Genomic DNA, 15,923 nt, shown 5'->3' with positions numbered 1-15,923 from the left:
TTCACTGTTCCAGATTCATGTTCACATAGTAAAGGCAGCATCCCTACTCATAAGGGTGAGGTTTAAGAACTGTGCACAGTAGATGCAAATTATCTTTATGATTTTGTGCAGGAATTAGAACTGTTATTACCTGGTCCACTTGTCCAATCAGATTGTAGTGTTTTCAGAAGAAGTTCTGTCCTTGTACTGTGTGTTTCTAAACAGGGCCCTTTTCACTGTTCCATGCACCAGTATCCTAATTATTTGCCAACTATACACTAGGGAACTGTGCCCTGCCTTTTAGTTACAAAATTTCCTGTTCTAGAGCTTTATTAATTTCTTCTGTTCATTAGAATTGCTGCATTTACAGTAGGTGTTGTGATTTTTTTTTTTTAACTAAAGCCATGTACTTAGCTCCAGATTCTCAGGACTTCTGAAATAAGCTGATACTCTTATTTACCTGGCAGTAGTGAAGTACAGTGGGCTTTCATATCCAAAGTAGTATCTTAAAATGCCTTGTGTGCTGGGCTAGATAATTTGTCAGTGAGGTAGCTCTAAGCCATGGTGTATATTTGGCAGTAGTGCATGGGATTTCAATATTATCACAAATACAGTTTTTTGACCTTTTTTACCTAAAATGTTTATACTGAAGAGAAAAAAGGCTTTTGCTTCTCTGTCCAGTGTAGGTAGCTTTTACTTGAGAATACTGGCTGGAAAGGATTGCAACCAGTGATTTCTAGGAACAGTTATGACAAGTTCCTGTTCAAACTTAACTGTGGGAACAAAGCAAGAGAACTGTAGCCTACTATCCTGGTCTTGTAAGGCTTTTAATGCAGTGAATTCTCTGGCTTTAAGAGTTAAAAATACAGTGTTGAGACACTTTCAGAGAAGTTGGTTAAGCATGAAGTGTCAGTATCCTGTGGCTCCTGGGCTTGGAGGTAGTTGTAGGATACAGATGTGGAGGTGACAGTGAGCAGTGATTGCTAGTCAAATCAGGAGTCTGCTTTATTCTTTTCCCCACAGCTTATCTCCTGCCAATGAGCAGGTGCTTCTTTAACTTTAGGAAGAAGCAATTAGTATGAATGTATCATTCAAAATACAGATGCACCTTGTGTGTATAGCAACTTTAATCATGTCTGGGAATTTTTTGGTGTGTTTGGCTTTTTGTTTTTTATTAATGCCTCAGAAGTTTTTTGAGGGTAGGTGGTAAATTGGGGAGGAAAAGAGTTTCTGAATTGTGATCAGTCAGGTTGCAGCAAGCAGGCCTGTATAAATTCAATGCTGTTATTGTTTTAACAGCATGTTTGTAAAATCTGAGCATACATCCTTATCTGTTGCAAGTCATGAATTCATTTGATTTGGAGAAATTTAAGAATCGTGGGACTTGGGTTGTTTACGCATCTTCATCACAAAGGGTGAAGACCAATTGGTTAAGCTATTTCAGTGACTTAGATCTCTCAAGTAGCTGAGAGAGGAGTTTTGATTTTGGATGATGATGGGTCAGTCGAGTTCAAAAGGTATTGGGTTCAAAACGTACAGTGGTTGTTTTTGATGAGCAGAGAAGACAACGAGGCCTGTCCCAGTCTGCACAGCGCCTCATGAGCTAACTCTGGCTCACTGGGAGCTTTCATCTGCTTCCACTGCTTGTATTGCAGTAATGCTGTTTACTCTGTTAGGATACTGATCTGGTGCAGAGCTTATTCTGCAGGATTTATCAATTTAATTCTTGGTGGAATTATCAATTGTCCAGAATTAATGGCTATGAAAATACTGAAATTGGTGAAGGTAAATTTTCGCTTAAAACATGTTGCATTTCAAGTTTTTTTCCCCATGCATTCTCAACTATTCTAACTTGCTTTTCAACTAGAAAAAGAAAATCATCGTCCGTAGGCAACCCATATCTTTTGAACTGAGTAAATTTGAGGCTGAAATTTTTCTTTTCGTAGTATGTATTCAGTTGAATTGGGATGAGAATTATCAGTTATAGGTATATCCTGTGTGAAACAAGGAAAGAACTAAATCTGAAAGATTGTTCCTAAATCTGAAAGATTGTAAGGTTAAGGTGAAGGATGTGAAATGGAAAAGGTGGTGATATGGTTAAGCATGCAGGTTTTGAGGGCAGGATAAGTAACTAATAGCAGGTAGTGAAATTTAGGAGATCATGGGGTAAACCTATTTAAATGCCATAAATACCATTGCCTGAGGGCATCTTTGAGACTGGGGGAAAGAGGTAGGATCATTGGCTTTTTTTCCACTGGAATCATATGCTCTCTCTGAATTCCTGAAATTAATGGTTTGTGGCAGCCTGGGACTGGCTCAAACTAGAATGGTAACAACTTAACAAAAAGAAAATATAGAGACTTTAATTACTTTGTTTGTGGGATTTGACTTTGCTACTGATTTTATTAGCTTCTGGACTGCAAAGTTAGAACATTTTGTCTGAGAAGATTAATCAGTTACAGTAGAATTCCTTTCTAGCTCTACAGTTATAGCACCTTTGAAAAGAGCCAAGCAAGAGTTGTGGTTAGACTGGGACAGGTAGACTCTGTCCTGAAATGTTTAATGTTCTTTGCAGGTCATGGAGTATACCCCAGAAAAACCTTAATTAGGTGTGCAAAATGTTAGATTTTTATTCCAGCGAAGTAGATTTGCTTTGACTGTAGAGTGTCTGTTTGGTTTGAGTGCAACTGCAAAATCAAAAAAAATAAATTATAAACAATGGCAAGCAAAATTCCAACATCCTTTAAGTGCTGTTAAAATGAAGTTGATAATCAACAGTGGATTTTTTTTTTTTTTTTTTGGGATGTGATGGTGCTGGTTGTAGAATGTCTACCTAAGCAGTTGGAAGGCCAGTCAGCATAGCCAGATCTTTAATGATCCCTTTTCCTTTGACTCCTGTAAGGTTTCACAACAGCTGGTGAAGAGGAATTCTAAAATGCCCAGTGTTGCTTTTGCAACACTGATGTTGTGTAGTATAAAAACAACACTGATACAATTGTAGTATACTTGAACTGAGGATGTTATTTTGGGGTAAAAAGGGAACTTGGTAATTCTAAATTGAATTTTTTTACAGTTTATCATTATGAGGTGGTCAGAGTTCATTTGCTAGCTTCATACTTTAAGATGATGTACCTGATCTTTCTTGGCATTGCTCCTGATATCTTTACAAAAAAACCCAAACCCAAACAAACCCCTAAAGCTGTTGACAGCTCATTTTATTAATAAACAAGTTTCATAATGGTTGTTTGAAAGTAGGTATTAGACAAAAAATCTTAGGTTTAGGTTTGGGTTTGAAATCTAGCAACTAGGACATATAACTGGATTATTTGTGCACATGTGGTATAACAAGCAACAATGCAGTTTTCTAACTTTGTCCAGCAATTTGAAAATCACCTTCAAATCCCTATTCCCTTACATTAAGCAGCCGTTAAGCAGATGATGTTGCCAACAGTAGCAAAATGCCATTGTCAGGAAGGAGGGAGGTGAAATATATTATCTTAATGATGCTTTGTGTTTAGGTAGGATTGTAGTCAGCTGTATGTATACTTTTGTAGCTCCACAGAAAGAAGAGAATTTGCTGCCTTCATTCCCCTGCACAGAATTAGTGTGAGCAGCCTTGGATCTGAATCCACTGACTGAGCTGTTTCCCCTCTTTAAAGTGGTACTTCTGCAGCAGCAGGATCCTGATGATCCTACCTGCAGCCTTAACCTAGTGCAGAAAAAATGGGTGGAGAATAGGTAGAGCAGCCAAGCAGGAGGGCGGGGACATGCAGGAAGTAAAGGATCCTTCCACTGTCACTTCTTCTTCCTCCTTCCAGCCAGCTGGGCAGGCAGAAAAGGACACGCTTACCTCGTGCTTATATTGATTCTTTCTATTCAGCATTAGAGTGGCAAAAGCAGATATTGAGCTCAGATCTCTGCAGCCTCATGTACTGGACTTGGAAAAGTGTCAAACAGGAAACAATGCTCCCTTCTAGCCTTGATGTCTGCTTTCCGTCCGCTGTGCGTTAAGTCCACAGCTTAGTGGATTCCCATCGGAAACTAGCACCCATCTAACTCTGTGGTGTGTGTGCCTCTCCTTTCCTGATGGATTTTACAAAAAGAGAGATCTGTCCCATATTTGTAATTGTTAATTCCCACTGTTGCTGCTCTCACAAGGACTGTGCTAAAGAGGTAAGTAAGAATTTCAGCTCTGTCAAGTGCATGTAGCCGCAGGAAGGTATTTTGGAGGTGAATTCTTGACAAATCTACTCAACTGCCTTACATTTGCATAGCTTGGGTCTTCAGCTTTTGAACTTGACTGTACTTTTCCCCCTGTAACTCTTTAAATGTAAATTAAAATCCTGACCAGCAAGGCTGGAACAATAATTGCTTCTGCTATTTTCCACTTGGGTTTTTGTTCCAAATCTAACTATTTTTTCTTTAGAATGTCTGAGGGTATGTAACGCTTCTTCTGTCTTCATTTTGGTTTGTTGTAGAGGTTATGCAGCACCGATTTTACCTTCTCTATTGAAGTAAATGATGTGTTCAGTATCTCTTGCATTAGAACAAGATGCTACCACTGACCCAGTAATGTGGTGATCTAACTGATGCAAAGTACTCTGTTTCTAGGCAAAAATTTTGAAGAAGAGTTCTGGATAGCTTATACTTTAGTGTTTTAAAGTTTCTTGGAAATTTAGTTTATTTGAGAAAACCTAACTTGCCTTTAATTGATCAAATAACCATAGAAATGTTGAATTTTGGAACACACTTCATTCCCCTGGTTGAAGTCTGATAAGAACACAAACTTTACCACATCTGAGTGAAATATGAAATCTCTTCTTATGCTTAACATGAGGACTGTAAGATGAGTTTTTGGTTTTGCAGTGGCGCTTCGTGTTACCTACATATATGTCCTTATTTTAGAGGTGCTCTCAAAATGGAAGTGTTCAGTGGGTTTTAAGTTCTGCCCTTGTCAGCTATTGCTCTGTAACTTTCTTTCTGTAAGCCTGAGAGGTAGTGTAGCAGTGTACCAAACTGGGAACTCCAGCTCACTGGAAACCTCTGCAGGCTTTTTTGGTTGAATTTGTTTCAACCTAAAGTCTGATAAATGCTGTAATTTGGTTCATTGTGCAACTGTGTAAATGCATTTGGCGGTGAAAGAGAGGAAATGACACGAGTGTGGGAACAGGAGATGGAGAAAAGGAGGCTCTTGCTTCCAGCAGCACTGCCAGTTTGTGCTAATTTAGGTGGTGGCTTGAGAAAATGTTGGTGATTTTCATGTGTGCCTGTTACACCTCTGCATGCTTTTTTTTTTCTCTGTGAGACCTCTTCCTTCTATTTCTTTAGCAAACTCAGAAATAATGCCAGCGGGATTTGGGTGTTTAGCCCTTATTGAAGTGCCACTGGGGAATAGGACTGGTAGATTAAAAGATTTGAGTTACCCTGTGATTTTTCTAAGGAGTTTGAGGACTACGAGAGGCATATAGGAACGCAACCATCTTAAGTGTGGTAAAAACTAGGAAACACTGAATGGCTTGGTATTTACTTGAGTGCCTTTGGGTTCAGAAGCTAATGAATGTATGCTTGGCTGCCCAGCTCCTGCACTCTTAGGGACACATCAGGGTTTTGTGAATTGCAGGGCCTGACCTCTCTTAGGTTTCTGTGTGATGGCTGGTTAAGGTGCGTAGGCAGCTCTGGGTAGAAAAGAGTTCACTGATGTATTTATTTATGTTTTTTTTCAATCATTCATAGTACCTTCTCTCTTGTTGTATAAAATAGTTTGTTACTTCCACTAGTGCTTGGAGGAGGAAAAGAAAAGGTTTTAAGAAGCTGGTGAACTCCAGCCTAGGGGGTGCTTGGCCGGTGCTGTGGACTGGGCTTAGGCAGCACTTCTCATGGACTGTGGAGCAAACTGAGAAATAGGGAGCTGCTTGAACATGGAATCCCCTGGTGGCTTTAGGCCCTAGTGCGAGGTTCTCCCAGATTTTCTAAGGTGCAGTTAGGAACATTGAAACCATGCTGTCAAAGGTTGGCAGGAGCTTCACTTTTTAACTGAACTCCTGATTGGGAATTCACAAAATGAGGTATTGTAAAATGGTCCTCATGGAAGGGCCTGAAGATTTTGGACAGGTATTTAATTTCTTTCAGGGTGGAGAAACACAGGATAGCAGATTGAATCACAGATTTTAAAACCTATCCTTAGCTTTAACTTTTCAGGCTCCATGCAAGAACAGAGCACGTGGTAAAATAGTTAACAAGAAAAATCATATTCTGGCTTGGTTGTGTTGATATTTCGCTGTGCCAGTTGTCTTCCTCATATTACCTTTTAGTTTTTCTGAAATGAGATTGTCACAGATCTGACATCATCTTTCTGCTGCTGCAGTCTAAATGAAGGTCTTTGCTGGCTGCTGCTACGTCAGGGACTTGAGCTGTTTAGGAGACTTACGTGTGCTAAACTTGGGCAAATTTAGATAGGAATATGTGCAATAAGCAGTTGAGTAATTATTGCACAGGCTATATATGTACATACATATAGGAGAACATTTAATTACATGTGAAAACATCTCTACTGCATATATAAACCTGAATTCCTGGGACCACTTTAAGCTTGGTCATAATTAAAGGTGGATATCTCTGACAAGTCAGCTACATGAGCAGAGTTTTATAAATCCTTTAGAGTGGAGAGCTCTATCATGTCCTGCTAGCAAGCTGGAGGTGAATGATATAGCCTGGTTACAGTATTAAACTTAGCCATCCAAACTTGGGTCTGTCTTATCACCCAGGGCATTGATTTTCTTAAGTCTTGATGTTCAGTGAAGCTTTTAAAAGCATTAAGCTAATGTTCACTGACAGCCTGTGTTTCAGTGCTTATTCTAGTCACAACGTAGCCTGCAGTGCCATGGATTTCAATTCCTAGAATTTCGCAAGAGCAAATTTTAGATCAAAGAAATCGATAACCACAATGCTGTTGTAACGTGAAGTTTTTCATCAAATAAACATTTTCCTGTAGTGTGGGTGGTTTTTGTTGGCTTTTTTCTTTGAAAAATTCCAGACACAACACCTTTGTAAAACATGGTGGCAGATGTTGCCCACTGAAAGACTGGACTCTTTTGCTTCTCCCAGACTTTGGTTTAGGTCTGTTGAAGTTGATGTTGACGATACCCTCTCCTGGAAGAGTGTGGTAGAGCATATTTTATGTGGTGAACATGTGAAGTCAAGGTACTGCCGTGTCTGGCTAAGGGAAGAAGTATCTAAATGTAGATGTTAAACTATTACCATATTAAGTCTCCATGTTTGGTTAAATTAAGGTCTGTAGTTGCAAAGGCTCAGGTTCAGAGACTCAAACACTTCTGTTTCAAGATTTGTTTCTCACTGGCAGCAGAAGAATGGGAAAGAGTCATGTCTTGATGTCCTCGTTTGGTGGGCAGCAGTGTTGCGTAGGTTATTGGGAGAAGTACTTTCTGTTTAGGACTCAAATCACGATGCTTGTACTGCTACTTCATTTATTTCTGTTCTTCAGACTCTATGGTTTTCATTTTCTGTTTAGTTGTGATTTACCAATGGCACAAGGTCAAATGTATCAAGTGTGTAATTTCAGGATTGTTAGGCTTGAAAACACCAGCTCTTCATATACCAGAATTTGAACAGGATGTCTTCATCCTCTTTCATTTCTGCTTAAATACAGAGTTTGAAGCTAAAGGCTACATCTAGTAAAATTAACTGCCAGATTTTGCTATTGTGGACAATTAGCCCCAAAATACAGCTTCTGGCCATGATTAAGTGACAAAACTTGGCTCTTTGCCTGTAATGTTTTTCAGAATTCCGAGATGGTCATATCTCATGGCCTGTTTGTTTTACTCATTTGGATAGTTGATCTTACTTGGATTTTGGTTTACTCTTCCCCAGTGGCTTTAGCACATACTGGAGAAAGGATTGCTGTGTGTTGTGGAAGGGCTTTTGTAAAGGCCTGTATTGCTGAGCTCATTTTCCTGAGCTCACAAAAGCAGTGATGCAGGAGTGTGGTTTGGGTATAGTAGGTCTTCAGGGAAGAGCTAAAATACAGGAAAGACTTCTTTTTTTTTTTTTTTTTTTTGACATTGGGCAAGGTATTTAATAGTCCAGTTGGATCATTCTGGACTAAGGTTTTTCCTGTAAAATCAATCTATGCCAAAATTACTTCTAATGTCATGTTGGAAACGTTCTGGGAAGCAACAGAATACTTGGAAGACTGTTAAATTAATCATGTAGGTTCCTACATTAGGATTACATAGGAAGCATTTCCTTCCATTCTCAGTCCAGTCTGTGTACTTGCCTCTAGCCAGCATAACTTCTATGGAAACTAAACAGTTCTCTTGTCGTGAGAACTCAAATGTCAGTGCCTTCTGTTATGGAAGTGTAGCTAAGAAATGGGAAGATGGCGTGTGTGGGATGTTTGCAAAAGTCACTGACAAACAAATGAACAATAATCCTGGAGTCAGATTTCTTTCTAATTTGCACTTATTATTTAGACCAGTTATCTATAGAATAAATATATAGGTATATATTATAAATAGTTGGTCTATAAACACAATCAAAACTTAAATCAAGTGAACCTTCCAGTTTCTCAGTTCTCACTTTTACGTTTCAGGGTGTCAAGCCAGCCAGCTTTGATAAAGTAGCAATCCCTGAAGTGAAGGAGATTATTGAGGGATGCATTCGGCAAAACAAAGGTGAAAGGTAAGTATTTCCTTTTCAGATAGAGATCCTAGTTGCTGTCCAAGTCTTTTATCTGTGATGGTATCAGATCCAATTAGTTCCTGGGGTCTTCTGTGTTTGATGTAAGTTGGGAAGCCAGTAATACTTCTGCAGCTTCTGTTCGTTGGTAGATTCTGATGCAATGATTGTTTTAGAAAATTAACAGTGTCAGAAAAAAATGCAAATGCTGTGGTAACCATCCATGTCAATTTATTCAGAAATTTTACTGCTTTTATTAAAACTTTGACCCAGTCAGCAAAATTGTGGAGGACAATCCTTCCAGGTTTCCAGGTATTTGGATTTGGTTGGTTGGATTTGTTCTGTAATCCTTGGGTTTTTTACTATTCCTTTGATTCTGTTGGTATTTTATGGTTAATTATTTTGAAGACTCGTCTTAATTTTGAAATTCTTGATGCTCATTTTTATCCACATTTTCTGCAAGATGACTTCTACTTGAAGTGGTTAACTTATACCATTACAGGAAATATGTAACTTCTCTGTTGGGTTATTTGTGGAGTTTGAGGGTTTTGGGTTTTTTTTGCTGCTTTTACATGGTGGTTGTTTACCGACTGTTCAACTTAATGCTTCAACCTTTTTCCCCTCTCTAGCCTCCCCCTCTTCTGTTCAGAATCAGTTTTATCTGTCCATGGATGTTTATTCATCCCCTTCTACTAACTCTTCGAAGTTTTACATCTGATTGTGTTGTTGTGTATTTTTAATTTCAGTGCTTTTCCTTAGTTTTAAACAACCTAATATTTTTTTTCCCCGTTTTAAGTTCATTTTGTGGCTGCACATCACCTTTTTCTTGCCACTTAGTTTAAGCTGTTAACTACTATTGATAATGCTGTGCATATATGAACACAGATCTCTTTTGTACCTTCAGGACAAAACTTGTAATTGTGCCAAACAGAATGCAAGATGAAGTGGTTCAAAATAGTATAAAACAGGAAAGGAATCAAGTGGTGTTTGTCTAGTGCTGAATTTACTACATGAGACTTTTGATAAGATCTGGAAGTAGATTGAAATACATACTTGGATTACTGCATTAATTTGGGGTCTATAGGTTGTGTGTTAGATATATACATATATATACCCAAACTGCCTCTTCAAGGTTTGTTATTATTTTATTTAATATATATTTTCTTGATCAGCAGAAGAATCAAAAGATGAAAACCAAATGAATAGGTGTAGTTTGTTTGAGTTTTTTGTACATTCTGTAGCATTGTTGCATTTTGTTTCTCTTTCATATTATTAAGTAGAAATCTGTATGATGGTCTGTCAAGTAACGCATGAGACGCACATAAAGTTAGAGAATAAATTTGGAGGATCATCAGGCAAGGATATTCCTTAATATTTTATGAAAATCTAATAACTGTATGTGGTTTCTCTGTTTTTTCCCAATATCCTAGATATGCTATTAAGGACCTTTTGAATCATGCTTTCTTCCAAGAAGAGACTGGAGTACGGGTAGAACTAGCGGAGGAAGACGATGGAGAAAAAATTGCCATTAAACTGTGGCTGCGAATTGAAGACATCAAAAAACTCAAGGGCAAATATAAAGACAATGAGGCAATAGAGTTTTCCTTTGATTTGGAAAGAGATGTCCCAGAGGATGTAGCACAGGAAATGGTAAGTGCTGATGGTCTTACAAAGCTTAGGAAGTACTGGTGTTTTCTGACAGTGAAACATTGTCTGTCACCTCTGCTTTTGCTGTTGCTGTCTAGAAATGAAACTGGTTCAGAGGTTTGTGAATGAGAGCTTAATACCAGAGGGAGTGGTGGCTTATGCTGTAGCACTGCAGCAGTGGCTGTCTGTGACAGTCTGAATTCTGTGAATATATCCTCCTTCAGGTGGAATCTGGCTATGTCTGTGAAGGGGATCACAAGACGATGGCAAAAGCTATCAAGGACAGGGTATCTTTGATTAAGCGAAAGCGAGAGCAGCGTCAGTTGGTGCGAGAAGAACAGGAGAAGATCCTTCAGGAAGAAGGTAGTCAGAAGCAGCAGCTGGAGCAACAGCAGCCAAGTGCTTCCTATGCAGGGTCAAAGCATCCCCAGTCTGTCACGGGTACTACTCTTGTCCCCACTGCTTCAGCATCAGTTTCTACACAAGTGGAACCTGAAGAGCCGGAAGCTGATCAACACCAACAACTGCAGTTCCAGCAGCCCAGTGTATCTGTTCTTTGTAAGTGTGTCAGTTGGTTTATTTAGGAATTCTTGCACTTACACAGTTCTTCTCGGTAATCTTACACTTTTGGTGGCTATAACAGTAAATACCTTAAGATGATGCTGTGTGCTGAAGAGCAATAACCCCCTAGAAAGCACAGCAAAATAAAATGCATTCCCGTACCTTAGCTGAGCCAGACCTTGGCACAATTCACAGTCCAGTGTCTCAGCACAAAATCATTTCTCTTAGTTTCAAGGTAATAGACTGAATGAACTGGAGCACCTCAAGCATGAACATATGTCCTCGTTTTTGCTGCCCTATAGGGACAGTATATTCTGGCCCTGCAAAAGGCTCTGTACTCTGGCACCAGTGCAGATAAAGATACTAAACCCACTTATCCTTGTTAACTTACATTTAGGGTGGAAATGAGATAAATCTACAAGTAGTTCAGATCATAATTTTGCTTTCTGAAAAGACTTTATTTTCTGTTTTACATACTGTAGATGAAAAGATGAATTAATACTCCTGTCTTTTCTGCCATCCCAACATGTGAGTCGGTATTTGAATAATGATGGTAGATGAGAACTTCCATGTTAGAATCATGAAGTTAAAAAGCAAATTATTGTCTGTTCTTTAGGTACAGGGATTTTACATTGACTACTGAGCCTAGTTCCCTACTGTGCCTATGTGGTGCATCTGGCATCCAGCACAACTCACCTGTTTTATATGTCCATGTAAAATTAAAAACAATGATTTTAAAACCCTTGAAAGATCATTCATAGCAGTGTGGAATTTAGGTTTCTATGTCTAGTCTAGCCTTTTATAGGAAGCATACTTTATTGTTAAATGTCTTCCAAAAGCACTTCTGAAATTACTAATTTTTCCAGGGGTTAGGGGAAGGCATATTGATAATAAATTACTGTATTGAGGAAAAAAAAAGTATTTTTTAACCAGCCTTAAATAGTACAAGAGGTAAAATGCTGTTGAGGTCCATGTGACATAGCACAAACATCAATCTAATATTTGATCAATTATAATACCTTTCAAGTTTTTAATCCAGATGGCAGTTCTTGAAATGCAAATTTTTGTCTTTAACTTCTACAGCTGATGGGACAGTTGACAGTGGCATGGGGTCATCTGTTTATGCTGAATCGTGTGTGGGCAGTCAGGCTGTGTCGTATGGTTCCCAGCTTGACCAGTCAGCCTCAAACACTGCAGTCCAGGGATACCCAGCTTCAGTTGGCCAAGTGCAGTCACAGCAGCATGGAGGATTTCAACCACCTGCAGGGGTAAGCTGGAACTCTGGAGTTTTGCAAATGCATGGAATTATCTGATTTTTGTATGTCCGTTGAGAGGTGAGGGGGAAGTCTGCCAGGCCATCTTCCACGTTTTGTTTTCCGTAGGGGACAAATTCTGCATGGGAGTAGTTTAGGGGCTTTTTTTTTGCAAGGTGACTAAGTTTAGAGTGGGGAGGTTAAAAGTGCAAGGGCATCCTTGTCTTTAAAGTTTTTATTTAGTCTTGGGTGCACTTACACAGAATGATAGGTTAGGGGGTTTTTTTTATGGATGGAAGTAACATCCTTGGAATAAGACTGTCCCACAAATGTAAGCGTTTAATCTCGCTTAGGAAGGTGGTCTGTGTATGTGTGTATGAAGTTACCAGGGATTAAGCTGTTGGTCTAGTTTGAAGAAGGGATTAGAATAATTTGAGCTACTGTATGAAATTGCTGTGTGTGTTCTGTGAGGCTTTGATTACAGATTTTTGCAGGTAAGATTTTTTTGACTGTTATAGAATGCTGCATGTGAGAACTCCAGACTGGAAAGACCCCACATCCTTGTTCCCAATTTTATTTCTAGCTTGTGTTGATTTGCTCATCATGCGTATTCCTTTTCCCTGGAAAGTCTGCACTGGGCACAAATACTTTTCCTACTATGTTCATTTGTGTTGCCCTTTTATTTTGGTATGTTTTTTTCCTTGGTATGTTTTTGATCTGATAAGACACTATGCAGAAATCTATTCTAACTCTGGAGTAGAACTTCTGCTACTTTTATATTGTCTTCAGTGGTTCCCTTGTTGTTCGTTTTTTACACAAAGTCTGAGACAGAGACATTATGGTATAATTTAATAATACCATAAAGGAGAAGATGTGACACTTTAGGCTGAGGGTCCTCACTTCTTCTGGTACCTGTGGTTGTAGGGTTTGTTGCAGAATCACTGGTGTAAGTAGCTTTTTGGAAAACAGGCTGGTATCACTCACAAGCAAAGCATCTCCCATCTTTTTCCAACACACTTCACCTGAGGCGTGTGGTACTGCGAGTCCTTGATGATGAGTTCTTAGTCCCTCTAAATAAGCTCTTGTTCTGGGTAAGCCATATTTTGGTGTAATCTTTTGAGAGGGGGTGGGAGAACAAGCATATGATAGAGGTTTAGCCAAGCTACTTAGTTTGCTGCAAAATGTGCTCATGCTGTATGATGACAACAGTGGTCCCAGGAGGCTGACAGAATGGACTAGAACACTACAGGAACTACTAACCCTGTTTCGGGAAGACAGGATGACAAGTTGAAATTATATTGGCAACTGGAAAAATGGCCTTAATCACAATTCAATCAGGACAAGAACAAGGTTCATGCTTAACTGTAATAATCAGCTACACAAGTACAGAATGAGCAACAACTGGCTAGGCAGCCATTCTGGAAAAAAAAAAGTTAGGGATTACATTGTACCACAAACTGGACATGGTCAAAAACATCATGCTGTTGTGAAAAAGGCAAACATCACATTATATGAAATGGTAGTTCTGCTCTTGGCCATGGGTAAGTCTATCCTTGACACCTCGATTGAGTGAATTTGAGGGTGAATTGGGAGAAAAATCAGGGAAGAGTGTTAAAAAACCCCCACCAGAAATACAAAAGCATGGTTTATGTGGGAAGACTGAAATAACTGAGCCTATGAAAGATGAGCTTAAGGAGGGAGAAAGCTGTAAAAGACTGCTATAAAATAGGAGGATGCTAATCAGATCACAACGTTGTTAGGTAGAATAAGAAATCATAAGCATAAATTTGCTAACCAGAAAAGACAGTTAAATACTGTAATCTCCATCAGTGGAGATGGTTTCTGAACAATTTGTATAAATTAGAGTCAGGAATGATGTATAATTACTCCCGCCTTCAAATAGATGAAGATGTATTTAGTTAACCATTTGAGTTCTCTTATACCTCTCTCCTAGATTTTTGAGCGGTCTTGTAAGATTTCTCACATCAAAAATCTTTAAAGTCAGATCTCCACTGAATATCTTGATGTTTTCTCTCTGGAGGTCTGTATTTGATTTCAATTAGTTTAAGAAATTGTGGATTACATCTGTAAGAAGCATATAATATCAGAGAAGGAAAACTTGCAGTCGAAGACTGCCTCTTTGTCATGTTTCTATTCATTCATTCATTAAAAAACCCACAGCAAAACACACACACAAAAGGCAATAACAACAACCCCCAAACCAAACAGAAAAATGCAAATCCCATCCCAAAACTTCATTCTGTTTCTTCGGATTTGATTAGATTTTGACCTGTGGCCTTCTGGATTGTGCCAAGATTACAAAATCATGATGCAGTTATTGGCTCAGCATCTGGAAAAGGCTTGTCTAATTTTACAGAATTTTCCACACATTAAACTGATTTTTTTTTTTTTCTGCAACTCATGTTGTAGAGAGTGTAATGTTTAAATTGTGATGGTAATGTTTTAGTTAATAAAGAGCCAACTGCATACATTTAGTCCACTTAATTAAGGCAGAGGGACTGTCTTAGTAGAGGAACTGGGTTAGGTGATACCTGTGAACACCCACCCTTCTCTAAACTGATGAATGTTTGAAAGCTCATCAGTGTCTTTAAGTTTTTTAAATCTGTCAGACTACCAGATGCTTTGAGAACACACAGCATGGGCTACTTCCATGGCCCCAGAGAAAATACTGTCTGTTCTGCCTTCCACATGTTTTCTGTAAGGGTACTAGGGAACTTCCCACACTGCTCAGTAACCTGAGGCAAACTTGGGTCCTCAGAGGTGCACACAGCCTGTTCCCAGTGTGTGTTGGCATTCATTCAGCATTCTCATATCTTGTTGTACCACACATGAGTCAGTATTGGGCCTCTCATTGTATGTCTTCATTTCTTCTGTACCTCATTATAGTTTTTGCTGGTTTTGTTATTCTTTTTTTTTTTTTTTTTTGGAAGTGTTCAATTCTTAACTTTTGTTTTCCTCCCTTAGCCTCAACGTGGTCGTAGCATGTCAGTTTGTGTCCCCCACCTTCCTGCTCTTCCCTGTATGTCCTGCATCCCTCTCAGTGCTCCTTGCACCCCACCACCAGCGCTGTCTGCACCTCTTTCTCCTTTCTACCTTCGGACTGTCCCTGAAGAAACCTTTGCAGAAAAGCTTTCTAAAGCCCTGGAAAGTGTCCTGCCCATGCACTCTGCCTCTCCACGCAAGCATCGACGCTCCAGCCTGCCCTCCCTCTCTGTCAGTCCTGTATGTGTTACCATTTGCCTCCTGGCACAGTAAGATAAGTTATCATTAAATACATCCTGGCCTTTGGGCATTTTTAAAATGAGAAAATGAAGAGTTGAGTCCTTACACCGTGCTGCTGGAATGCTGAATTTTTAAATTTTTTTTCCCTTCTATGAAGCAGTACACTTAAACATTATCAAACAGTGGCTGACCATCTGCTTTTTGTATTTTAGGGTAGTTTAAATGTAAATTACCCAGTTATACCACAGAAGGTAAAGGGAAGACTATTTCTTATCATGATCAGAAGAATAGCTTTTTATTTTTCAAATTCTTAGTGAATACTGAATGTTAATTAGGCCCTGCACAAAACAACCAGTTTTAAAAGCTTGGTTGCTGTGGCTAGTTATTCTCAAAGCTTTGGCTAGCTGTGATAGTGATACTAGAAATGTAGAGTATTTGAGGATTTTTCTGTAAGTTTTAGTCAGAATTGCCACTTCAACTGCTTCTTGGTGGGAAGAAGCCATAGTTTCATGTTTCCCAGAAAGTCAGATTCAAGATAGCTTGCAA

The 15,923-nt window shown here is 39.0% G+C and overlaps 1 protein-coding gene across 11 annotated transcripts in view; it reads left to right on the top strand.

The window, feature by feature from the left end:
- The window catches only part of WNK1 (WNK lysine deficient protein kinase 1), a 101,890-nt gene that overhangs the window by 48,133 nt on the left and 37,834 nt on the right, over nucleotides 1-15,923 (top strand). For 10 of the 11 annotated variants that reach the window (XM_027662072.1, XM_027662064.1, XM_027662019.1 and 7 more), the window contains exons 5-8: nucleotides 8,588-8,676; nucleotides 10,104-10,323; nucleotides 10,545-10,878; nucleotides 11,965-12,149. In XM_027662072.1, the coding sequence (XP_027517873.1) occupies nucleotides 8,588-8,676; nucleotides 10,104-10,323; nucleotides 10,545-10,878; nucleotides 11,965-12,149 (828 nt within the window). Of the gene's footprint in view, nucleotides 1-3,799; nucleotides 4,153-8,587; nucleotides 8,677-10,103; nucleotides 10,324-10,544; nucleotides 10,879-11,964; nucleotides 12,150-15,923 lie in introns of those variants that run through there. The other variant, XM_027662099.1, reaches the window with a different exon arrangement.

Source organism: Corapipo altera, unplaced genomic scaffold (genome assembly GCF_003945725.1).
Source record: "Corapipo altera isolate COAL_440 unplaced genomic scaffold, ASM394572v1 1, whole genome shotgun sequence".
NCBI classification, from domain to species: Eukaryota; Metazoa; Chordata; class Aves; order Passeriformes; family Pipridae; genus Corapipo; species Corapipo altera.
This window is presented reverse-complemented; position numbering and strand designations above follow the sequence as displayed.